Source organism: Elaeis guineensis, chromosome 5 (genome assembly GCF_000442705.2).
Source record: "Elaeis guineensis isolate ETL-2024a chromosome 5, EG11, whole genome shotgun sequence".
Lineage (NCBI taxonomy): Eukaryota > Viridiplantae > Streptophyta > Magnoliopsida > Arecales > Arecaceae > Elaeis > Elaeis guineensis.
This window is the reverse complement of record NC_025997.2, coordinates 117,326,787-117,351,513: the sequence shown is the minus strand read 5'-3', so window position 1 is coordinate 117,351,513 and position 24,727 is coordinate 117,326,787. Positions and strand designations below refer to the sequence as shown.

At 39.7% G+C, this 24,727-nt stretch overlaps 2 protein-coding genes across 4 annotated transcripts; one reads left to right on the top strand and one right to left on the bottom strand.

Moving 5' to 3' along the window:
- Positions 1–462: 462 nt before the first annotated feature.
- Positions 463–5,030, top strand: LOC105035734 (transcription factor MYBC1). 3 transcript variants are annotated; one of them, XM_010911406.4, is made up of 2 exons: positions 463–1,591; positions 2,519–2,783. In XM_010911406.4, exon 1 carries the CDS (start codon positions 652–654, stop codon positions 1,576–1,578), a length of 927 nt encoding a protein of 308 aa, XP_010909708.1. In that variant the 5' UTR covers positions 463–651; the 3' UTR covers positions 1,579–1,591; positions 2,519–2,783. The 3 variants fall into 3 exon arrangements, with proteins under 3 accessions (XP_010909708.1, XP_019702978.1, XP_010909707.1); XM_019847419.3 differs by having other exon boundaries at positions 2,509–2,783; XM_010911405.4 differs by lacking the exon at positions 2,519–2,783 and adding an exon at positions 4,689–5,030 and having other exon boundaries at positions 464–1,591.
- A 14,070-nt stretch (positions 5,031–19,100) lies between these two features.
- Positions 19,101–24,246, bottom strand: LOC105035733 (uncharacterized). The gene is made up of 4 exons (XM_010911404.4): positions 23,927–24,246; positions 19,767–20,373; positions 19,389–19,665; positions 19,101–19,312 (listed from the first exon to the last, which is right to left on the bottom strand). Exons 1-4 carry the CDS (start codon positions 24,075–24,077, stop codon positions 19,262–19,264), a joined length of 1,086 nt encoding a protein of 361 aa, XP_010909706.1. The 5' UTR covers positions 24,078–24,246; the 3' UTR covers positions 19,101–19,261.
- Between the last annotated feature and the right edge of the window lie 481 nt (positions 24,247–24,727).

Below are 24,727 nucleotides of genomic sequence, written 5' to 3'. Positions count from 1 at the left end.
ATTGTGTTTCTGCATTTATTTGAATTGCAGACACATTACTATAATTTAATAAACTTTTTAACAACTAGCTCTCTGGATTTTGTCAAACATGTTTAAACACTGGAAAGTAGGACAGATGGATAACCTTCACCAAGGGCAGTTACATAAAAAAGAAAAGAAAAATTAAATAAAACCAAAACTCTATAAATGCAGCTAAACGTCATCACCTTGGCCTAGCACTCGATTCCCATATATATCAGCGAATCTCTCTGCACGTGCCAAGGAGGCAGCATCGCCCCTTCCAAGTCCCCAGCCCTGCTTCCCATGTCCAAATCCAACCAACTCCGGGCGAGATAAAAGCATGGCCATAACGCCAGCGTAATAATTGCAAATCCCGATTAACCAAAAAAAACCTCACTTAATAAATCAAGAGAGATGTACCAAAAAAAGCTCACTTAATAAATCAAGAGAGAGAGAGAGGGGAAGAAGCCAAAACAAACGAACAAAAACAAAAAAAAAAAAATCCAGCTCGAAGTCTCTTCCCCACCACCATTTTCCTTCCCAATCCCATCAACCTTTCGCTTCCCACATCTGATATCTTCCTTTCCCTGTGACTCCTAGAAATCTTTCCCAAAAAATAACGAAAAAATAAGAAAGAAAGAGGGAGAAGAAATGGTAGAGAGATCAAGAATAGTAGGAGGAGGGATGAGAGAAGAATCGGAGGAGGAGTCGTCCAACGTCAATACTACCAACAGCAGTAACAACTGGTTCGCCAGCTGGGAGGATCAGCTGCCCAAGCCTGAAGAGCTGATGCCCCTCTCGCAAACCCTCATCACCCCCGACCTCGCCCTCGCCTTCGACCTCCCGTCCCCCAACCGCCCCGCCCCCCTACCCGACCATGAATCCGGCGGGGGCGCCGCCATCGCCGGCGACGAGGGGTCGGCGGCGCGGACGCTGAAGCGGCCGCGGCTGGTGTGGACGCCGCAGCTCCACAAACGGTTCGTGGATGCGGTGGCCCACCTGGGGATCAAGAACGCCGTCCCCAAGACCATCATGCAGCTGATGGGCGTCGAGGGACTCACCCGGGAGAACGTCGCCAGCCACCTCCAGAAGTACCGCCTCTACCTCAAGCGCATGCAGCAGACCTCCTCATCCGCCTCCGCCGCCGGCCACAGCGCCGCCGCCGCCCTTACCGGAGGCGGCCACATCTCGGCGGCCGACCACCAGCTCTTCGCCAGCGCCCCCGTACCCCACCACTTCCTCAGCCCCCGTGGGCCGGAGCCGCCCTTCGTGCCGCTCGTCCCTGTGAACCCCCTTCACCACCCGCACCATCAGCACCAGATCGGGCAGCAGTACTACTATCAGAGGCAGATGGGGCATTTTGGGCCGGCGGTGAGCGGTGGCGTCGGTGGTGGTGGGGGGTTCGATCACCGCTTCCTGTCGCAGGCCTCGGCACCGCCGATGGGGATGCATCAGATGGGAATGGGGATGGGGATGGGTTTCCACCCGTCGGCTGCTTCTTATGGGGAGGAATTGGAGTCGGGGGAGAGGGGAGGCGGAAGGAGGGAGCTCACTCTTTTTCCTACAGGTGATGATTGAGTGTTCCTCCCAGGTAATCTTCGCAAATTTTATGAGAAAGGTTGAGGTTTCTTTTTCCATCCTTCCATTGTAATTGCCATCTCTGTTGTCGTCGTCAAAACATTCTCTGCACATGATGTTATTGTTGTCGTTGTTGTTATTCTTATTGTTGTCATCAGTAGTATCATCAGTAGTAGTTATAATTAATACTGCTCAAAATTGAATGGAATTTGGTATTGGATCTCCAATGTAGAAGAATATCTCTAATCTAATGTTGGCTATCATGACTGGGGACGTTACCAGAACTAGGATTTTGATCAAAACTTGTTGCTTTATTTTTCTGGGTAGTCAAAGAAAAATTTGGTGGTAGAATTCTTGAGCCAGCATAGGATGGTGATGCTAGCATTTGCCTTTGAAGCAAATGCAAGTTGGTGCATGCAAAATCAGGGTTTATTTGGTTCGTCTACATGGACTAGTGCACCCTTTGATTCTTAGGGTTTTGATTTGTAGAGTTAAAGATTGTAAAATTGAACAGTGTTAGTTTCTATTTACTTGGTGTTGCCCATAGTTCTGAATTGCATGACTTGAAAATGCTGTTCAATGTTAGAAATTATGAATGTTGTCTGAATGTTTATTGTATAACAACTTCCTTGTGCAAATGAAAATGTAGCCAAAAACTATGAGCTTACAAAATTATTCATTAGTGCAGTTGGCTTTTGCTCTTTTTATTTGCATGATGATAGTGGACTCCTACCTGTATAGTTGCTCTGATTTTAGCTGCTTTCACTACTTAGAAAATACACATTTGGACATTTAACTTTGTTTCACCCAAGATTTTCTGTCTCAGTTATCCTTTACTTGTTTAGATTGAGATTAATGATATAAACTTCCATCAAATGATAGTTATGTCGGTCAAACACTTTATTGGTGCCATTTTGTAAAATTTTCCAGTGTACTTTAGGGATAGATACAGATTTGAAAAGAGACAGGGTACAATCGGTTGGACCGAAAGTAATATGACAGAGTTTGGTGGTGCTCAAGGTTCCTTATCAGTGATGCTGACATCATTTAGTTTATAGTGAGTAAATTACATTGTAATCCAGGTAAAGCATATTTGAACTGTACCTATGCAAGAATGTTGAATCCAAAAAAGATCCTGATCAAGAACTATTTGTATGGAACTTTACAAAATATTCAATGAATCTGGCTTTTGCTTGTCTTGACTATGTTTCTCTTTCATGTCCTGTTTCATATGTTTAACATTTGAAACTTCATGTCCGGATATTATTCTCTGCATTAAAAATGTACTCTCAGATTGAATATCTGGGAACTATGAAGTTCCTATCAATCTTCGTTGTCGTGTATTGCCACTCCCCCAACTATGAAGTTCCTGTCAATCTTTGTTGTCGTGTATTGCCACTCCTTTCATCTGTTTTCGTATCATAAAACTGATTTCCAAAATAGCCCATCATTTATATTAAACATACACAGAAGTACAAGATCACTGAATTTCATAGGTTCTCAGATGAGATGTGTAGATTATACTTCTTGCCACAGCAGATATACTAAACATGGCATCAATAATAGTTGGTTGGGGCTTACCAGTCCTAGTGCTAGACATTTTTTCTCCCTAGAATCTGCAATCTAGTAAATTCCAAGGGTATGACACAGATCTATGTTATTCAATCGACATTTTAGTCACTCAAGAAATGATACTAAAAATTAGTCTAGGTTATGTGCCATCCCTTTATGTTATGGACAAGCAAATAATAGTTAGTTATTTCAGTGACCTTGAAATCATATTCTTCAATGCATATACCCTGTTAGAACTTAGATCTACTAGTTTCTTGATCAAAATCAAGATTAAACAGTAAACAGTTTCCCAGTAGTAGGTTGAATTAAATTTATTTGGGACTTGTTCCATGGTCAGAGCTCTTGAGACTCAAAACTTGAAATTGACAGCAAACATTTTTAATAGAGAGGATAAATAAAAGCTCTCAATATAGTTAGAAGAAACTACTTTAATGTAAATATACTTGTAGAATGTTGCCTGAATTCTCCAAGCCCAGGAGACTTGATGGACAATTATGAGACATCAATTATGGAATTAATGTTTTGTTGATCAAATATTTGACTGATACAGTAGTGGGCATGAGTGCAGTAGAATGATGATAGATTTGTTGTAATAGTAATGGTAGACTAACAGAAACATAAATTGGATTCGATGTGATAGTAGACTGTTCGAATTAATATGATCATAGGCAACGAAGGCTGATGATACTATGAGAAATGGAGCTTGATTTGAAAGAGTCAGGTAAAGCAGAGATTTGTTATTTGCAGCCTTGATGAAGCCAAATTCTTGGAGAATATGACCCTTACAGGGAAGGAATGACAACAAAGAATGGTGAAAATGAGACTTGTCTTACCTTCATTCAGAGTATAAATTACATCTGCTCTACCATGACACTTATTAAGTGCTTGCTTGAGATTGCTTATATAAGCAACTAGCATTTGCTAAATCATAAAACAGAAATAGATACTTATGTTAAAATAAAATATCTTATGTCAAAAGTTAGATGACGTAATGTCCAACTCAATGGATTTTCCTACTTGATCCTGGATTGCATAAACTCATCCTCTAACTAACGGGATAATGCTTGTTTCTTATTGTTGTTTTCCTTGGTTCTGAAAAGTGGTGTTCTTAAATATGAGTTGGTAACTTGCAAGTTTTAAGTAAAGGAATTTAGGTGATTTCAGCGTGCCTATATAGTGGCAGATAATCTAAGGAATTGTCAGTGGCAAACTTTTATGGCTCTCTACAAGCACAGCACTAATGGTCAAGGAGGCATTGTGCTTTAATTTATCTCTACTGTAAACAAATAGATCTCAATAGTTTATGGTAGTTTCAGAGGGTTCAAGATTACTTGACCTAATTGTATTAAGAGGGTTCTGTCAATCTTGAAGATTCATTTTGAAAATGAGAGGGTGGCATGTGGCAACAGTCACCTCAATGTGTTCTATCTCACTGCATGTATTTGATATTCACTTTCTTATGATAGTGACAGTCGGATATCATGTCACTTCATAAAATTATTATATGTGACTAATTGGAGTATTAGTTAATTTATCAGTGCTCAGATATTAAATTTTGGATGAAGATGTGAGCTTCAAAAGCAACCGCATATGGTTTGCCTATTATGGACTTCCTTCCAATGCATTATGGTGATCAGAGGTGATCTTGCTCTATCAGTACTCAAACAGTGGAATTCATCTGGTTGCATGGTGAAAAGCTGGTTCTTGTCAGCGGTCCCTATGCTTGTTAATGTGTATGAGGACAAGGTGTTCTTATGTTGTAAGTTTGAAAACAGAGGGATCTTATGAAATACAAATATGTGGACCACTCAAGAGAAACAATATGTACCATTTATTTGAGATACTAGAAGGAAACTATGAACTACCCATGATTGCTAAGATGTCATATGTTTTCATGTGAATGAGAAGTATGGAGCATATACGAGTGTTTAATGCCTGCCAGATTGCTTCATCCTAAATTTTGAGTAGTATTTCAGGGAAAGTAGTCTTTGTAACAGAGCGAGCTCCTTATTTTTTTGGCTAAATGAGTATTTCCATGGAGCTTTCAAGAGCAACAAGAGTTCTCAGTATCAATTATTCGCCTTACGGCAACACATAATACAGGGAAGGTCTGAGCCACGGCCTAGGAAACGGTGACAAGTGCCATTCGGGCATGTAATTGGAATAAAATCTGGACTGTGACGTCATGCTCGGGTTTGACCTTGGAGCCAAGGACCCTAGAAAATAAGTTAATGGAGGTTTTTTGCTTCATCATGTGTAGAAAAGCAAAGTGATGGATGCTGATTACCAGCTGGTTGAATAGTTTAAATTGACAACCCTCAGATGCAGTTTTAACTTCCATCAATTTCTCGCATATCGCTCGTTGCTACTCAAATATTGTTATATAAGTAGGAAATATACAATCATCTTCTACCATTGTTCCAGTGGGGTTTTGATCTCATTTAGCAAGATACTGTGCAGTATCAGAAGACAAGCAATGACGCATTAACATCTGCTTATTCAAATCCAACTTTTTTCTTTGTTTGCACTGAAGATTGATGCTAGACATTGAAAATGGCAAGTTGATCGGCGTGTTTCAAGATTAATCTTGAAATGCAGCCCAGAAAAGTTTTTCTTCGACCAAAGTGAAGACAAGTTTTTTTTCAAAAAAAAAAAAAAAATCTGGTGCTCTCCTTATGTCATGCTCACCCTAAATGGTTGTGGACAAGGTTTGATGATTATGATTACAATTCTTTCCTTGTCTTGCTACATACCACATATCTGGCGTTATGATAAACATGTCCATGAGGACAGAATCTTTAGACAGTTCTATGTCACTCAGACTAGGTAAGTACAATTTTTGTATTTAGACCAGACAAGAACAAGTTATCTGACTTTTAGATCCTTTTAACTGCATACGTTTTTAGCTCATGGAAGGACTAGGAATGAGACATTTTTCCTGCTTTCTGGATTTATGCATTTTTCATGCAAAGCTACCCGATTATGGCAGCTCAAATGGATCAAAAGTGGTGAACTCCGATGAATTACGCCCTTTGGTCGTAAGTTAGTAGAAGCAGGACTAAATATAAATTGGGGGAGTTTTTTCATTAATTACAGTTTCAAGAAGTACGGTGATAAGGAAGCAGGAACAGGTTCAGAATCCAGGGATGGGTTCAACAACATAATGAGCTCTATGTTTAGTTGAGAGAGAGAGAGGGGGGAGGGGTGTGTGGGGTGGCGGTGGCTAATTTAATTGAGAGAGAGAAGGGGAATCCTGAAGGGTTGCACTCAAGGGTTGCAGTATTTGTGGGAAGGATCATATTTGGCTTAACTGGTATGACACATAAATCAACAACTGCCTTAGCTGGAACTATTGAAAAGGTCTGCATTGGGAACGGAGTACAAATGTCAACGTCAGCAATCTTTTTGCGTAAATATCACATTGTTGCTGAATGAACAAAATTTGAATGCGTCCGGTGGATCTGTTTTCCACTCCTCTCTCGATATGTGTCTCTATAATAAAATATCAAATTTCAATCAGTATTAAAAGATAAAAGCCTTTCAAAAATAAGGAAGGTAAATTGAGCTGATTTAGCTTATAAGAATAAAGAGGTGTTCAAGAAATTCAATCACTTTCAGCAATGCTTGCTTTCATGCATTTGTCATTCGTATCTTTGTTGAGTTGTAGGTTCCCAAACTATCAAAAAATTAGTGTTAATCGAAAAAAAAGAAAGAAAAAAGAGCTAGGTTTTTTATGCGAGTGGGTGCCCCAAATTGTACGTTCGGTGTGTGTCATGAGTCTTGTTATTATATGAGTAATAATTTATCATGGTGCCGTGGTGTTGACGGCGGGGCTGGTGGTGGCGTGGGGCGGGGTAACGCCTTTCTCTGATCGAGTGAACTGTATGAAGCTAGCAGCACCAGCCATGTAACCAAATAGGCCTCCAATTTTGATATGCGCACCCTCCTAGATTCAAATCTTAAGCAGATAAACTAAAGTGATGCCTTTTTATATTTTACTCGGCTTGACAATAGACCTTTGGGAAATTAACCATCCTTTGAATGAATAAGAAGCATCCAAGAGTTTACGCAAGCAACGATCCGTACGGTGAGCACCAACGGAATGTGAACGCATTAGTTACGTCTACGAAATTGAACCTCAAACAAACCAGGTGACATATTTTAGGATAGCGCGCTTGGTGATCAGGACAATTTTGTAATCCAATTACAGTCAAGTTAAATGCCCTTTTTTTGTTTTCAGAGAAGGTTTGGGGGCTGGTACCACTTATTATGGATTTAATCATGGATAATTTCTTTACCATCGAAGCCCAATTATAGGAAAAAATTCTTCTTTCCTCGTTCAAACTTTCATTCGTGCTAAGACCGAGATCATGCAGATACGAGTAGGGATAGCAATTTGATCCGATCCATCGGATATCTGATCTAATCCGATCCAAATGGGATGAATTTTATCTGATTCGATTAAAATTTGAGACAGATATGGATTTAAAAAAAAAATCGAAAACAGATATGGATCAGAAATAGATAATAATATGCTCCGCCCTGAACCCGACTCGATATATATACATATATATATATATACATATATATATATATATATATATATATACATATATATATATATAACCCAACACTAAACTCTTGCCGTCTAAGCTTTCCGTATTCAGCCACTTCATCTCCTCTAAACTTCCATATTCAGCCACTCCAAGCCTCCCATCTGATTGGGACTCTTGAGGATGAAAAAATAGAAAAAAAATTTAGAAAAAATAAAAAAAAAATCAAAGAAAAAGAAAAAAAATAAAAAAAATTGAGAAGAAACTTTTTTTCCTATATAGATTTTTTTTTTTTTTTGCTCCTTTCTCATTTCTTTTCCAAGATATGTGGGAAAGGAGAGCACTTGAGAAAGATTAGAGGGTTTTCGAGGTTTCGATTGAATTTTTCTCCTCAAGTACATGGGATTCTGTCCGAGTTGTGGTGATGTGAGTTGGTTCCTTAAGGTTTTGAGAGCTTAAACTTGGTAGAAGTATGATATTTTGTAAGGTTGGAGATTTTTAATTGAAAAGATTCTTATTTGATAATAAAATTTTTATTTTATAGGACTCTATTCCATTGCATAATTTTTTTTAATTATATAGAAATTTTGGATATATCCGATCCGATCCAATCCATTCTTGGAGCTTGATCCGATCCGACCTGATCCGAGATAGATATGGGGCTATTGCAACCAACTCCCCGTCGCCTGTCGTCGAAAACGAACACCTGCAAAACAGCATCCACACAGACCGGATTTGTGTCCGGCGGAGATCCTCCGATGCCTAAGTCAGAAGAAAGTTGGTGAACAGAAGTTGAATGTAAGTAGTAGCAGAGTTTTGGCCCAAAGTTGGCTTACCAGTCCCATTTTTCTTACCCCCTTTTATAGATGAGGTTTTCGTAACCGTTAGATGTGGTCTCATATTTTATGGTGCTATATCATCAGGTCATAATCACGTAGAGGATCGTTAATTTTCACTGATCGTGTCGTAATATGTGTCCGATAACCGTTCGTGATGGTTATGGTATGTTGAGCAGATTAGTCGACCATATGTCGATAGAACCAACCATATGTCGGTAGAATCCATAAGCGATCGTCGGCTAGTAGTTCTGTTATGTCGATAGTCTAAGTCATCTGCTGTCGATCAGTAGTAGTCGAATCATTAGTCGGCATTAGTCGGTCAGCCGGCAATAGGTCGGTGCGGTTCGTTTAGTTGGTCGATGAAGAGTCGAAACTGCATATTCAGTCGATGTAGAGTCGGAGTTGTATGTCCGATCAGTCGGCTATTGTTGAGTCGGAGTCGGTTGACCTGAGTCGGAGGTTGATTGACTTATTCCAACAGTTGCCCCCCACTCTCAAGTTCAAGGTGAGTCGACATGTATATTACCACGTAGTTTGTCACGTTGGACGAATGAAGTTATTTTTTGTCACATCGAATCTCGATTTTGATATCGTTTTCTTTGAGATATGGATGATCAGCTATTTTGTCACGTTGGCAGGCACTGTCGTCTGTCACACTGATCGAACGATTCGGTATCAGTTGTCAGTGTCAGGCATCGTTTCGGAAAGTCGATTCGGTAGCTAATGATATGATTCTGACAAGTAGATTTATTCCACATGTCTGAATGTTATTGGGTCGGAATTGTTTATGCGGATAGAGATGACGTGGCTCAATCTGGGCAGGTGTGTTGAACCATCCAATCAATGGTCGGTCCAAATATTGCCACGTGTCATCATCTGATAGATCTTCGATTTGACCGTCTTCATCTCGATCGTTGAGGGATCCTATATATATAGGGTCACTCTCAGTCAAATTTTTACTTTTTACTATTTTTGATACTGAGACTCTGTCGGATTATTGCCCCAATGCCCAAAGTTATCGCTCCCAACTTTCAGATCAACTTCGTCTTTCTTTCGAATCCTTTTCTTTTTCCTCTAAAGTCTTTGTCATCTTCAGAGTTGTTCTCATGGCTAGGGCTTCTCCTTCTCGGGAAGATCGGTCGAAGAATCCGACTGATGAATCTCAGTCGAGTCCGGATGTGGAGGCCTCTTCACTTTCAAAATCGAATGTTGAATGGCTCCGAGAGCAGTTTTGTATCCTGAAGCAGTTTCAACTTTTAATCCCTGGAACCGATGGTCGGGTGAACGAGCTATCATTATGTGCTTCATATCCTTGTCTAAGCTACGCAACCAAGGATGCTAATGACGGTGGATAAAGATCTGAAGCCCCTTTTTGTTCCCGTATGAGTGGGTCAGGCTGTTGATGTGGTCGGCCAAGCGAGGTGGTCGGAGAGTTGTGTCCAGATCTCGACCTGAGCAGCATCATCCCTCCGGGATCGGAAGACGGGGTTGCTGAAGAAGAAGTTGCTCTGAATCAAGAAGAAGCATCGATTGAGCCCAAAATCGTTCAAGTTGAGGATGCTACAGCCGAGCAAAGGAACGATGACGAAGCTAAGTCGGTATATTTTGCTTTCTTTTTTGTAATCAAATACCTGTAATCAGACTTCAGTCCAATTTTGTAACTTCTTATTTTGGCAATGAATGAAAGTATTTTTCTTCTAAGTTTGAACTTTATTCGTCTGGAATATTGTCTGCAGCGTCAGCAATATAAAGTAGTCACCGAACATTAATCGATGATCTGATCATTCGGTAGGACTTATAGAATATCCATTAGTCGCGTAGTCATTTTGATGTACTTGATAGAAATTAGGATAACGATTGTAAGTCGAATATCCCGTGTCTGACATTTGGTCGGGCTTGTACGTCGAATTATCTGATAATCGATGGCAAGTCGAATATCTCTCGACTGATCGTAGCCTAGTCAGTATAATTTCAATCCGATCTTGATCATTTTGGCATTTCATCCCACTTAGTTAGGACTAAGTCGGCATATTAGTCTTTCGACTGTGATCAGTTTTTACAGTGAAAAGCCAACATTGAAAATCGAAATATAATTAGCATTATGGCTTTTGCGGTGAAAGCCTGTATAGTGGATGTCAGTTGAGATTGTAGTCGATATGTTAGTTTGTGCATGAGAACCGAAATATAGTAGTCATCGAAATAGTTGATTCTTTGATTTTTATAGTGGAGGCTGAGATAAACTTCGTGTCAAAGTATAGTAGATAGCTTGACCTTGGCAATGGAAGCCGACATATAGCCAGCAGTTAATAAAACTTGTCAAAGACTTGTGATTCTGAAATTTTGATTATATTTTAAATAATGTATATATCAACACTTTTATTAATAATATATCTTCAGATTGTCGGCATTTCATGTTCGGAGAATCATCGATCCATCGAGAGTTTCTAGCCGATATGCGTCTGGTCTAAGAGTTTCGGATATTTTGTAAGGTCCTTCCCAGTTCGAGGATAATTTTTCTTGATCCAAGGGTTTTGAGATTTCTGCTTTCCTTAGGACCAAATCTCTCAATCGAAAAACCTTTGGCTTGACTCTTGCATTGTAATACTGGGCTATTCTTTACCGATATGCAGTCATCCAAACTTGAGCTTGCTGTCGGAGTTTTGGAAGGAGATCTAAGTTGGCTCTCCGATATTCAGAGTTGCTCGGCTCACTATATTGCTCCACTCTTGTTGATGGCAATCTGATCTCAAGCGGTATCATTGCTTCTGTCCCATAAGCTAAGTTGAAAGGAGATTCTCCAGTTGGTATGCGGAGAGTCATTCGATACGTCCATAAGACCGGATATAATTCTTCTATCCAAAGATCTTTGGCTTCATTCAGTTGGATTTTTAGTCCGTATAAGATTGTTCGATTGGTTACTTCCATCTCACCATTTGATTGTGGATGGCCAACCAACGTGAATTTGTGCGTAATATAGAACTTCGCACAAAACTCTCTGAAATTTTGATTGTCAAATTATCGACCATTGTTGGTGATAATAGTGTGTGGTAAATCGAATCTGTAAATGATGAATTTCTGAATGAAGTCTTCCATCTTGCTTTCAGTGATTTGCGCCAAAGGTTCGGCTTCTACCCATTTGGTAAAGTAGTCGATGGCGATCACTATAAATTTTTTCTGACCAAATGCCGGAAGAAAAGGGCCAAGTATGTCAATCTCTCATTGTACGAAGGACTATGATGCTACAATCGACGTCAGCTGACTAGCCGATTGATGTTGTATATTTGCATACTTTTGACATGGTTCACACCTCTAGACGAGTTCAACTGCGTCTTTTTTCATAGTGGGCCAATAATATCCTTGTCGCAGAACTTTATAAGCTAGAAACTTACCCCTCAAGTGATTTCTGCAAATCCCTTCGTGCACTTCTCTAAGTGCATAGTCAGCATCTGTAGGTCCTAAACACTTCAGTAAGAGAAGAGAGAAAGATCTTTTGTAAAGATGACCATTCATTATTACATATTGAGAGGTCGTCCATCGGAGTCGTTTAGCCTTTGAGGAGTCTGCAGGAAGGGTTTCATCGATCAGGTATTGAATGATCGGATCCATCCAGCTTAGTTTGATAGTGAGCTGCAATACCTCCTCGACTTTATCAATACTCGGCTGTTCGAGGTATTCAACAAATGTCCGACCCAGTGAGTTGAAAGCGGTAGTAGTCAGTCATGAAAGTACGTCAGTCCGAGCATTTTCGATTATGAGAATATGAAAGATCTCGAAATATTTCAAAGTTGCAGTAAAATCTTTCACCTTCCGAAAGTATTTCATTGTAATGGGGTCACGGGCCTCAAATTCACCCTTGACCTGTCCAGCGATCAGTTGTGAGTCAGTGAAGACCTTCAAACTATAAATCTCAAGCTCCTTAGCTATCTTCAAGCCGGTCAAAAGTGCTTTATATTCGGCTTGATTATTTGAGGCTTTAAAGTTGAACCGAATGGTGTACTCGGTGACTATCCCTTCAGAATTTATGAGTATAAGGCCAGCTCCACTACCTTGTGTATTAGATGTTTCATCAATGTGCAGTACCCAGATCGACTTTAAGTCGGATTTGGGAGTGGTAGCCTCTTTTATTGTATTATCATTTGTATCTTCTGGTTTATTATCGAATATAGTACATTCAGTGATAAAATCGGCTAGAACTTGTGCCTTCATGGATGGTCGTGGACGATATTGAATGTCGAATTCACCAAGCTTCACTACCCACTTTGCCATCCGACCTAATGTGTCAGATCGATGTAAGATTGCCTTCAGCGGCTGATCTGTCAGAACTACAATCGGATGGGCTTGAAAGTACGGACGAAGTCATTGTGTCGATATGATTAGGGCATAAATCTTTTTTTTCACTCTTGAGTATCGGATTTTGGCATTGTGAAGTACTTTGCTGGTATAGTAGATTGGTCGATGAATTCAGTTTTCATCCTCCTGGACGAGTACCGAACTAACCACTTCTGCTGAAGTTGCCAAGTAGAGATATAATGTCTCTCCGATCCTTAGTTTTGTGAACAAAAATGAAGAAGCCAAGTATTATTTCAAGTCTTCGAAGGATTGTCGGCATTCATCCGACTATGAGAAATCCTTCGTCTGCCGCAAAGTTTTGAAGAATGGCAAGTATCTCTCGGCTAATCTAGAAATAAATCGACTGAGTGCAACAATCCTTCCGTTGAGTTGCTGTATCTCTTTTTTTGAACTCGAGTGCTTCATGTTGATAATGGCTTTGATTTTTTTGGGATTAGCCTCGATTTCTCATTGTGAAACAAGAAATCCAAAAAATTTCCTGGAGGTTATCCCAAATGCATACTTAGTCGGGTTTAATTTCATCTAATGCCGTTGAAGTGTGTCGAAAGCTTCCTCCAGGTCTCGAACATGATCTGAAGTTTGGAGACTCTTCACCAGTATGTCATCCATATATACTTTCATGTTTCGTCCGATCTGTGTCTTGAAGATCTTGTTGATGAGCCGTTGATAGGTAGCGTCAGTATTTTTCAGATCGAAAAGCATTACTTTGTAGTAGTATATACCTTTGTCGGTCATAAAAGCCGTGTGTTCTTCATCTTCTGGTGCCATGCAGATTTAATTATATCCAGTGAAAGCATCCATGAAATTTTGAAGTCGGTGGCCAAAAGTCGCATCAACCAATTGATCAATTTTCAGCAATGAAAAGCTGTCCTTCGGACAAGCTACATTCAGATCAGTATAGTCGATGCAGATCCTCTACTTTTCATTGGGTTTTCTTACCATTACCACATTGGCAAGCCAGTCGGGATATGTAGCTTCTCTAATGAAGCCTGCTGCGAGGAGTTTGTCGACTTCTTCATCAATGACCTTTTGTCTTTCAAGAATAAAATGTCGCTTCTTCTATCTCACCGGCTTAATATTCGGATTGATGTTAAGTTGGTGAGTTATTATTTCTGAAAAAATCCCGGGCATATCGGTGGCCCACCAAGCAAAAATATCGGCGTTGGCTCTGAGCAACTTTATTAGTTGTTGCCGCTCTGAGTCGGATAATTGTGATCCAATTCGGACCGTTTTCTCAGGATCTTCTTCTTTTAACGGAATGGAAACCAGTTATTCAGCCAGTTCACCCCTCTCCTGATTTTCTCTTTGGTCCAATATGTCAACAGGCAAAGAGTCTTCAGGTTTATTGTTTTGGGTGGAGACAAGAAAGCAACGTCGGATGAATTGTTGGTCTCCACGTATCTCTCCGACTCTATATCTTGTCGAAAATCGGACTAACAAATGGTATGTCGAAACCACTGCTCTCAGAGTGTTAAGCCCAGATTGTCCGAGTATGTCATTGTAAGCCGAAGGTACTCGAACCACCGTGAACGTTATGAAAATAATGCTCTATTGTGGTTCGATCCCAACGATTAAGGAGAGAGAAATTTCTCCCTCCACTGTGACAGCATCTCCTGTGAAGCCAACCAGTGGCGTCAAGACTCTTCTGAGTCGGTCAGTCGGCAGTCACATTCGAGAGAAAGTCGAATAAAACAAGATATCGATTGAACTTTCATTATCTACAAGGATTCTTTTTACATCATAGTTCGCTATTGTTGTCGAAACAGCAACATCATGGGGAGTCTGAATTTTTTGAACATCTTCTTTCAAAAAAGTTATTATATTATCGAGTCGTCATCGCTTTGCCGACTCATCTTCGAAAGTTGCCCCCCCCCGTCCAGTCATCTGGAGATCATGTTGAACACTCCTGTAGTCAGTTGATTATTTATAGCTTCCTCAGTTTGCAGTTGAGGTCGTCGATCAGCAGGAGGTTGAGTCGGCAGATCTCTCTTATATTTTTCAAGGTAGCCTCGTCGAATTAGGGCTTCTATCTCATCCCTGAGCTGGATATATTGTTCGGTATCATGACCGTGATCACGATGGAACCGACAATACTTCTTCCGATCGTAGTTCTTCGGCAATACCTTCATCGATGGGGGGTGTCATAGATATTTCGCTCCTTCAATCTCCATAAGGATCTGCGCACGAAAAGCGGAAAGAGGAGTATAGGAGTTGTATCTGCCGTAACTCGACCTTGGACTCCGTCGTCGGGGCGAAGCTCACTTATTGGATGGTGACCGACTTGATTCGGTCGGAGCTCCTTCCTTCTTCTATTTTTTTTTCTTCTGACTTTTGCCTTTTGTCTGGCACCGGTCAGAAGCTCCTTCATCTGCGCGCATATATTTGTATGCACGCTCCAGAAGTTCAGCATAAATCTGAGGAAGAATTTTATCTAAAGAATATGTGAATCGAGATCTCCTCAGACCTCTTTTCATGACAGAGATAGCCATATTTTCATTGAGGTCTTTGACCTCTAAGCGTGGCCGCATTAAAATGAGCCACGAAATCCTGAAGTGTTTCAGTCTCTCCTTACTTAATCGAGAAGAGACTATCAGAAGTTCATGACGGTCTTCGATTAGTGCTGAAGTGAGCCACGAAAGAATGCTCTAGCTGTTCGAAAGAATATATGCTTCCCGACTGAAGTCTGGAGTACCAGACTCGAGCAGCTTTCCGAAGAGTTGCCGGGAAGTCGATGCATAAGAGGGCATCGGTTGCCCTCTGAATCATCATGAGAGCCTTGTAGCTCTCAAGGTGGTCGATCGGGTCGGTGGATCCATCGTAAGGCTCCACTTGAGGCATTTTGAACTGAGATGGGATCAGTTGGTCCAAGATGTGCCGAGAAAGTGGCTAGGCGGTGTGGAAATTATAGTCGTTGGAGGACTTCCAACCTTCCACTTGAAGCTGAGCGAGTTGGCGATCGATCTCTTGGAATTTATATTCATAATCATTGAATCACCGTTGAAAAACTCCGAGGGTTAAACCACCCAATGAGTTAGAGGAGAAAGCAAACGGTATTCGCGGTCGCTTTCCTTCTCTTGCTCGATCCAACTGAGAAAGAGAGGGACGTCGTGAATGGTGGATGGCATATCGAGAGCACCATGAGTGCCGCTACTCGTCCTGATGAGAGAGCCGAGACGGCCGCTCTGGTGAAAGAGACTGTCGTGGATGACGGCTGCTGTGCCTGGATAGCATCGAATGCGCCACCGGTTGCTCTGTCGGTGGCTGTGGTGGCTGGATCTGCTGCTGTTGGAGGCTTCTGATCACTTTCGTAAAAACGTTCATTTGCTGCACGATTGCAGCAATCTGGATGTCCGTGGTGACCACGGATCGCGGAGAACTGGGCTCTGCTATCGGAGGTAGGGGAGGAGCCTCTTTCCGTCGGGAAGAGTGCCTCGCAGATCCAATTGCTGTTGACCATTGAGCTCTGATTTTCATCATTGCAAGTTATCTTCTCCCCCTTCCTGGCGCGCCAATCTGTTGCGGCCAACTCTCCGTTGCTTGTCGTCAGGAACGAACACCTGCAGAATAGCGTCCACACAAACCGAATTTGTATCCGATGGGGATCCTCCGATGCCTAAGTCAGAGAGAAAAATTGGTGAATAGGAGTTGAATGTAAGTAGTAGCAGAGTTTTGGCTCGGAGTTGGCTTACCAGCCCCATTTTTCTTACTCCCTTTTATAGATGAGATTTTCGTAACCGTCGGACGTGGTTTCATATTTTATGGCACTATATCATCGGGCCATAATTACGTAGTGGATCGTTAATTTCTACTGATTGCATCGTGATATGCGGTCGGTAACCATTCACGACGGTTATGATATGTTGAGCAGATTAGCCGACCATATGTCGATAAAACCGACCATATATCAGTAGAATCCATGAGCGACCATCAGCTAATAGTTTTGTTATACCGATGGTCTAAGTCGTCTGCTATCGATCGGTAGTAGTCGAATCATTAGTCGGCATTAGTCGATCAGCCAGCAATAGATTGGTATGGTTCATTCAGTTGATCGATGAAAAGTCAAAACCGCATATTCAGTCGATATAAAATCGGAGTTGTATGTCCAGTCGATCGGCTGTTGTTGAGTCGGAGTCAGTTGACTTGAGTCGGGGATTGATTGACTTATCCCAATCGAGATGGATATGGATATGGATTTTTTTGTTGGAGGGATGGATAAAGATATCTGTTGATCCGACCCATATCGAACCCATTACCACCTTTAGATGCGAGCCATCAACAGGTTGTTTTAACTAAATCTATATGTAATTCCATGTTGAAGGAAGAATAGGCCAAAGCATCATCGTAACATTAGCCCATCAACCATACCATCATTTATGCATGAGTAATTCTTTATGCACCACCTGCAGTATAAAAAATCTGACATGGAGTGCACCGCTTTCTCTGATTGGACAACATGGCCACCGCTTCCCAAGACACATTTAATGCCTACAGATTGATTTTTTCGTTTAACAATTTTATATGATAAAAATATCCCTATCTAAAATTATAACATTTCTTCACAAAAAGTCAGCCATTTATAACCTCCTGATATTTTATATGACTCCCTGTGTGTGATTTCCTATGAATATATATGACTTTCTATGACTTTCTGTGAACATATATGACTTTTTGTGAACATATAATTTTTCTGTAGATATATATGACTTTCTGTAAATATATATATGACTTCTTATGACTTTCTATAAACATATATGACTTTCTGTGAACATATATGACTTTCTATGAAGATATATATATATATATTGAGTATATATATATATATATATATATATATACTCAATATATATATATATATATATTCACAGAAAGTGATATATGCTCACAAAAAATCATATATATATATATATATATATATTTATTCACAGAAAGTCATATATTCACATGAAGTCATATATATTGACAGGAAATCATATATGTTCACAGGAAGTCACAAAAAGTCATATATGTTCACATGAAGTCATATATATTCACACAAAATCATATGACAGAAAGTTATATATATTCACATAAAATCATATGATAAAAAATTATATATATTCACGAGAAATCATATATATATTCACACAAAATTATATGACAGAAAGTCATATATATTCACACAAAATCATATGACAAAAAATCATACAACATATCAGAAAATCCTGAAAGATATTTTCGTCATATAAAATTTTTAAACAAAAATATCAATATGCAAACATTATAAATATGCGTCGGAAAGCAATGGCTATGTGATCCAATCGAATAAAACGATACACTCCGCATCAAATTTTCTACACCGTAGATGGCGTATAAAAAATTTCTCTTTACGCATACCAACAACACAGACCAATGAACATTGATACACCACAGACAGTACGATACAAAGGGATGATACCAACAATCGCAAGAACAATTATTTGGCATTCTCAGTAGCATATACAAAGAAATAATCCGAGCTTTTGTAGTATATGCTAGAACAAATTCTAAGCCAAAATGTACACTAGCGGCATCTGATTGGCTTCAATTATGTAAGTGGCAACCAGCTTCCAAATCTGGCAGATGACTCACTGACGAATTGGAGATCTACATGGAACCGTGATTTAGATAATGATGATCTATTCAATACATCTCAATGTCAACAAAAATTTATCAACCAACAGAGGTTAACCTTTCAATATTAATGGCCTCATCCAACAAATACATGACCACAGCAACAAACCATAAGCACCAAGTCATATCTCAACTAATGTCATGTAGCAGCATCCTGATTCATTGCAACTGTCAAGTTTTTTGACAGAATTTCTTCTCCTTTTTGTCAAATTCTCTGAAGTTCCATTAAGATCATTGTTATGGTCTTATTTCAAGTATTTCCAGGTTCTGGTTGCAAAGTACATACATGACAGAAGAGTTCCACGTGATAACAGTGAGGAAACGAACATTTAGTCTTCTTTGTTCCACTTATTCATACTAAACACTTTAAACAGTTACTTCATCTGGTTCTTCGATTCTGATCTCATCCATTTAATTTGTCAAAAGCTAAAGCCCATGTCTGTCATTTTTCAATTCTAATACAGCCTCTAATTTTATATGGCGAACAAATGTAAAAACATGCAAAGAAAGAATTCATAGAACAGGACCATAAAATCAAAAAATACAAGCTCCATGCAAATTAATCAGAACGATAGCAATGGAATCAATTGCATGCACCACGTCTCTCACTACAAAATATATAAAACCTAGAGTTGAAAAGAAAACAGTTTCAACAGTCCCGAACACTCTCTCTACTTTACTATGTCTAAAGAAACACCTCTGTTCCACAACTTCCCTGTGCTAGCAGTTCTGCGTATGCTCAAAGCTCAGAGGTTGCTGGTAAAATGGAGCCTGCATATGTGAAACATTATTATTAGAAATCGACAGCAGAGGCAAAATGATCAAGGCTAAAAACAAGCACACCTACCTGGAAAACGCCATGTCTAAAATGCTCATAGGAATTCTCATAGATCATAGCAGGGCTGGACCACTGCATGTAGACAGTCTCCTTGGTGGTCTGATCACATCCAAAAGAACAATATGGGTTCATGGTTGGGTTAGATAGGTTGTAGTTCATAGGAGTTTGGTTCCTTGGCAGTTGACCAAACTGAGAAATCCCTGTCTCATACTGCAGGAATGGCGATTGAAGAGCATTGCATGCCCCCAAGCCAAAATTCTGGCCAAGTTTGAGACCTCTAACATACCTGCAAAGTTTTAAGTAAGTCTCAATACAGATGAGGAAGAAGATCTAATAATTGAGATGAAATAAATGAAATGCTCAGTTCTTGGGTAGGTGGCCCTCTACCTTCCATAGCTCCGATCATAATCAGGATCACTGCGGTCCTTTTCCCTATCTCTGAAAATGGCAACTCTAGAAGTACCATCTTTTATATTGGTCTTTTCATTTTCTTCTGAAGTCCTATGACGTTCCTGCTCATCCTTATCTGAACACATGCTTCGCCCATCAGCTGGAGATGATGGCCGTTCCACTTCTGGACAGCTCGAACTGCTGAAAATACGGGCCCGAGCTTTGTCATATTCCTCCTTCCGCTCTTCCACAGTTCTTGCTGCACATCCTTTAATTCCTAGCTCAACTGCATCATTTGGGAAAGCTTTGCTTGGCCTCGGACGAATAACAATCTTAACTTGTTCAGTGATCTCCTTTTCAGGCTGTTTTGCAGGAACTTCCGATAAACAGACAGCTGGAAATTTACTGTCAGGTGTTTTCCTTGCTATTACTCTGCTACCTAAACCATCTATAATGCTGTCAAGTGCCATAGTCTGTAACCCATAGTGTTGAGCAACACGATGGGCAGCACACTTAAGATATGAAGTTGGGAGGTGCTGAAACTCAAATTGATACTGATCAGAGTTCCGCATGAACTTCTGAATATCCAGCTCCATCCGTAGAACTACAATTCAAATACAAATAGTCAGCTGGAGTACGCTGATACATAAAGAAGAAGCAACTAAAAGTCAAAACAAAAAGAAAAAGAATTCAATATCATATTTCCTCCTTCCAACCATTTGGATAAAACCCACTTTCTCCCTAAATCCAGGATGGTGAACTCGAAGTACATTCACATCAAGAGGTTAGCAAGAGTACAGTGCAGCTCCATAATTCATGAAGTAAAAATTTGCAAAAGTGCCAATGAGCGGAAGCAACACAAGCATGTGTCAATAACAATCAAGAGTTTTGTTAAAATGTTAGAACCATGCTTTTTGGGACCATTGTACTTGTGAGTTTAGTCCTCTTTATGCCAAATGGGAATTACTGGAGGAAAAAAAAAAAAGTAGCAACAACCAGCAAGCATGACTCAAGAAACCAATCAGACTCTTGCCCTACAAGTCGTCCATACAACAGAAACAATACACAACACAAGATTATAGTACAAGAACTAAAGTTTAGTTGGTTTTGTATAATCCATCATGCCAATTCTTCTTTCAACCATGGCATGGCACAACAGGATTCATATCCTGTCAGCACAAGCAGCATGGTACAATATTTTGGAGAATAGCAATCTAACCATAGTAGATTAGACTGTGTATAAGTAGCCAATGGATAGCAATTGAAAAGCAATCTCTATGAAAATTGGTATGAAGATAATTCAGTATATTTGAGAACAAGAAATCAAAACCATTTTAACAGGTATACATACCTATAGTAAAGAAACTAAAATCTTATCTGGGGCTGTGATCTTAATTAGTAGTGCAATGTTTTACTTCATTAATCACAAAGAGCTCACAACAGGGAGTTATCAAACTCACATAAATAAAACACAAACATCATTACAAAGAAATATGCATGCTGTCCATGTATATATGGGTGCCCCCGAAACAAGCCACAAAGCTAAAGCAATTCACAACCTCAGCTTGTTGTAATTAGTGAGAAAAGAATACTTGTGCAAATCAGTGAAGTCACCCAATCAACAATGGTCCAAGAATAGGAATTCATTGGAACATTCTAAACCATTCATAAACACTACAACAAATATGATTAAGATGATTAAGACAATTATGGAAAAAATATCAAGTTAGTGATGCTAGCTCCAAACACTCTATACTATTAGACGATCTCTTAACTCATCTATTACTATCATTAACATCCTGTGAAACTGATACCAAGACCCGCCTTATAAATTGTTGTAACATCGTCAATATCATACACCAGCATTGTTAGCATTTTCTTCCTTATTGTTGTCATAATTTCTATCAAGAAATTTGTTTGTAAGATCATTTCTAGCTGTATCGCTCCATAGTTCATTATCATGACATTACACATGATTTCCCTGATAACCATGGTCTACTCTTAAATAAATAGACAATAAATAAATCAAAACAAAAGAACCACCTGAACAGAACTATATTCACCTATCTTCATGTTGAATCATAGCATGAAAGGCAAAAAATGACAACAGCATTAAGGCTTCCATACAGTTTATTTGCTGAACCCATGACCATCTGATGTTCAGATGATCACTAACTAATTGAACCAATAATACATCCAAAAGCATAGAAATTCATAATGGTAATAAGTATTAGAAGGAAACAATTTCATCTAGTCCAATGAACATCCACAATTTGAAACCATATTTCTCGTCCTGCACATGTATTGCAGAAAGTGTCCCAAGCCACAAAAATGCATATGACAAAAAAATAGAATAGGAAATATACCTAATCAGAAGCAATCCTCAACATGTGATGCCTAGATACTACTAAAGTATATTGAAGAAGTTCCTATGAAGAGCTTAACTGTCCACACTGAAAAACTATGATTTAACATAACTTTAGAACTTGTTGATAATTAGTATTCATGCATATGTATCTTTTTTATATACAATTATGATTCAAAGTATATTACTACTTCATTAATTGCTCATAAAATACACAGTCAAGATACAAAGGAAGCTGATAAATGAGAGAAATACATATAAATTCATTAAAAAACAATTATTAAAAGTTTAAAGCAAATAAAAAGATACAGGTCACAGAGCCAGCTTGCTAAGTCGAAAAGAGATTATTAACATAATGTCTTCACTTTGTGATTCACATTTTAATCAAAAATAAACTAATATAACTAAGTAGGAGAATCATTAAAAAAATAAATAAATAAATATGAAACTCACTCCATTATTCTCCTATAACGCTTCCTAGATTACAACTACTGCAAAAACCATAGACTTTATGCATCTCCCACTGCCATAACTCTAGTAATGGATGTTGAAACTAAAGGAAATGACTTTCCCCTCAAGATGCATAGTGCTGCTGACAGAAAATGAAGGGATACTCTAGATAGAATCATTCTTTAACTAACAGCACCTATAGAACTTGTCCCAACATTAGTTGTCTGAAAATAACTTCCATACAAAATGGTCACTTGTAAGATTCTCCAACAACCATGATAAAATAATTCCTCGGCATGATTATTATGGTCCCAAGAACAGTAATTCTCAGCCTGAGGATGGGGTCAGCTTTCACTTCCAAAAAAGCAAGAACCTAAAGGAGTGTTGGTTGCTGCCTATGCACAGCATCAGCCACACAAGACTCCTCACTGAAGTTGGCCTCACATAATTCAAATGTTAGCCCACATTTTAGAGAGACGACTATGGTTTTTGCCTAGTAAGACATGTAGGTTTAGCAATGACACAATACTACCTATGATCTCTGTTAAACGAAAGCCAACTACAAATAAATATATCCGAATATGGCCCGTCCACATAATTCCTCGTTTTCCTCAAGAAGTCCTTTCCACTAGAATGGCACCGCATAAACTTAAACAAATATAAAACTAATGCACTTGTGAGAACCAATCCAACTTATGGTAGATGTTTCTTCATTAAAAAGATGATATGGCACAAATTACTAAACCTGTTTCTTTTCCCTTTTTTCCCTCTTAGATCAAAGTAACATTTACTTTTGGTAATGAGTAAAGATACGATATATCATCGAATAGGATGCAGAACTTAAAACTTTAAAGCACGAATTTTTGAAATCTAACTTCCAATTTCAAACAGAACATGCAAAGAAGCTGATCTCAGAAATCACCAGCATCAAAATCAATAAGACATCCGATGCAATTCAACACATTGACCAACAAATCCAAAAAAAATCAGAGCCCAAATCAAAGAAAATTTCGGCATAAAGAATCCAAAACTAGGCCCTCCCACTCCCAAATATTATCAAACCCGAAAAATAAAACCAGAGTTCCCCCTCCCACACCATCTACCCCGCCTCAATCACACCAACCATCCTAGATCCGACGCAGAAACCCAACAATAAAGAACCAACAAAAGAAGACCTACATCCAAAGTAACCAACCCAAGAACCGCAACGAAGCCCACCTCCCTCTCGTCATATCCCCAAAATCTAAACCCCAACAACCGTAATTTCTCAAACACAACGGGAATTGAACCAATAAAAAAAAAATAAAAAATAAAAAAGAAAGACGGAATCAGGATCACAAACCAGTGAGCCGGTGGCGAGGATTCTCCAGAGCCTCCACGAGGAACGGATCCACCAGCACAGGGAACCCCTCCTTCTCCCTCTGGGCACCGGCGTCGGTCGCCAGAGCGCCATCCGAGCAACACGCCGGAGACTCCATCTCCTCCACCGGCATAAGAGAGAAAGGGAGTAGAGATCCAAGGGAGAGAAAGAGACCAAATTCGCCTTCCCTTCTCTCTCCTCCCCCCTCTCTCGTCCTCGCTCTCGCTACCCTCTCCTCCTCTCCTCTGGCGAAAGGGCTAAAGCGGAGTCAAGAAGAGCAGCCCTTATCTTTAAACCGAGAACCTGACAACGTTAGCAAAGCGAGAGGGCTTTTTTTTTTCCAACTATATTTTTAAAACTTTCAGTTCGATTCGATTTAGAAGAAGTGCTAGAGATCGCCCCTCCAAATACGTCGCAGTTCACCATCCCATGTGGCAATCAATAATTGGTAAGACATATTGGGAACCTTTTAAATAACCTGTAGAAACCAGTTATATTCTACCACGTAATATAGGACACTGAAAAGAAGGTGATCTCTAGGAATACTTTTCGATCTAGGGCTCGATGGGAGAGATCCCTACCGTTCGCTGGCATTATTGGGGCTAGCAGCCGCGCGTTCCAGAACATGGGCCTGGTTATGGGTGATGGAGAGATTTTCTTTTTTTTTTTTTTTCGGGTTACAGGTGATGGAGAGATCTTGGCCGTCCAAATATTGGAAGCAGGAAGCAGGGAAACAAACTTGTGGACGGTGGAGAGAAGGATACGAACGCGTTGACCATAAAC

What these genes read in the sequence shown, in the direction of transcription:
- LOC105035733 (XM_010911404.4), bottom strand. Translation starts at nt 24,077, where the DNA reads ATGCCGGTGGAGGAGATGGAGTCTCCGGCGTGTTGCTCGGATGGCGCT. An exon ending in TCCTCGCCACCGGCTCACTG is followed by an intron (nt 20,374 to 23,926) that starts GTTTGTGATCCT and finishes TTTGAATTGTAG; the next exon opens with TTCTACGGATGGAGCTGGAT. An exon ending in TATGATCGGAGCTATGGAAG is followed by an intron (nt 19,666 to 19,766) that starts GTAGAGGGCCAC and finishes AAAACTTTGCAG; the next exon opens with GTATGTTAGAGGTCTCAAAC.
- LOC105035734 (XM_010911405.4), top strand. Translation starts at nt 652, where the DNA reads ATGGTAGAGAGATCAAGAATAGTAGGAGGAGGGATGAGAGAAGAATCG.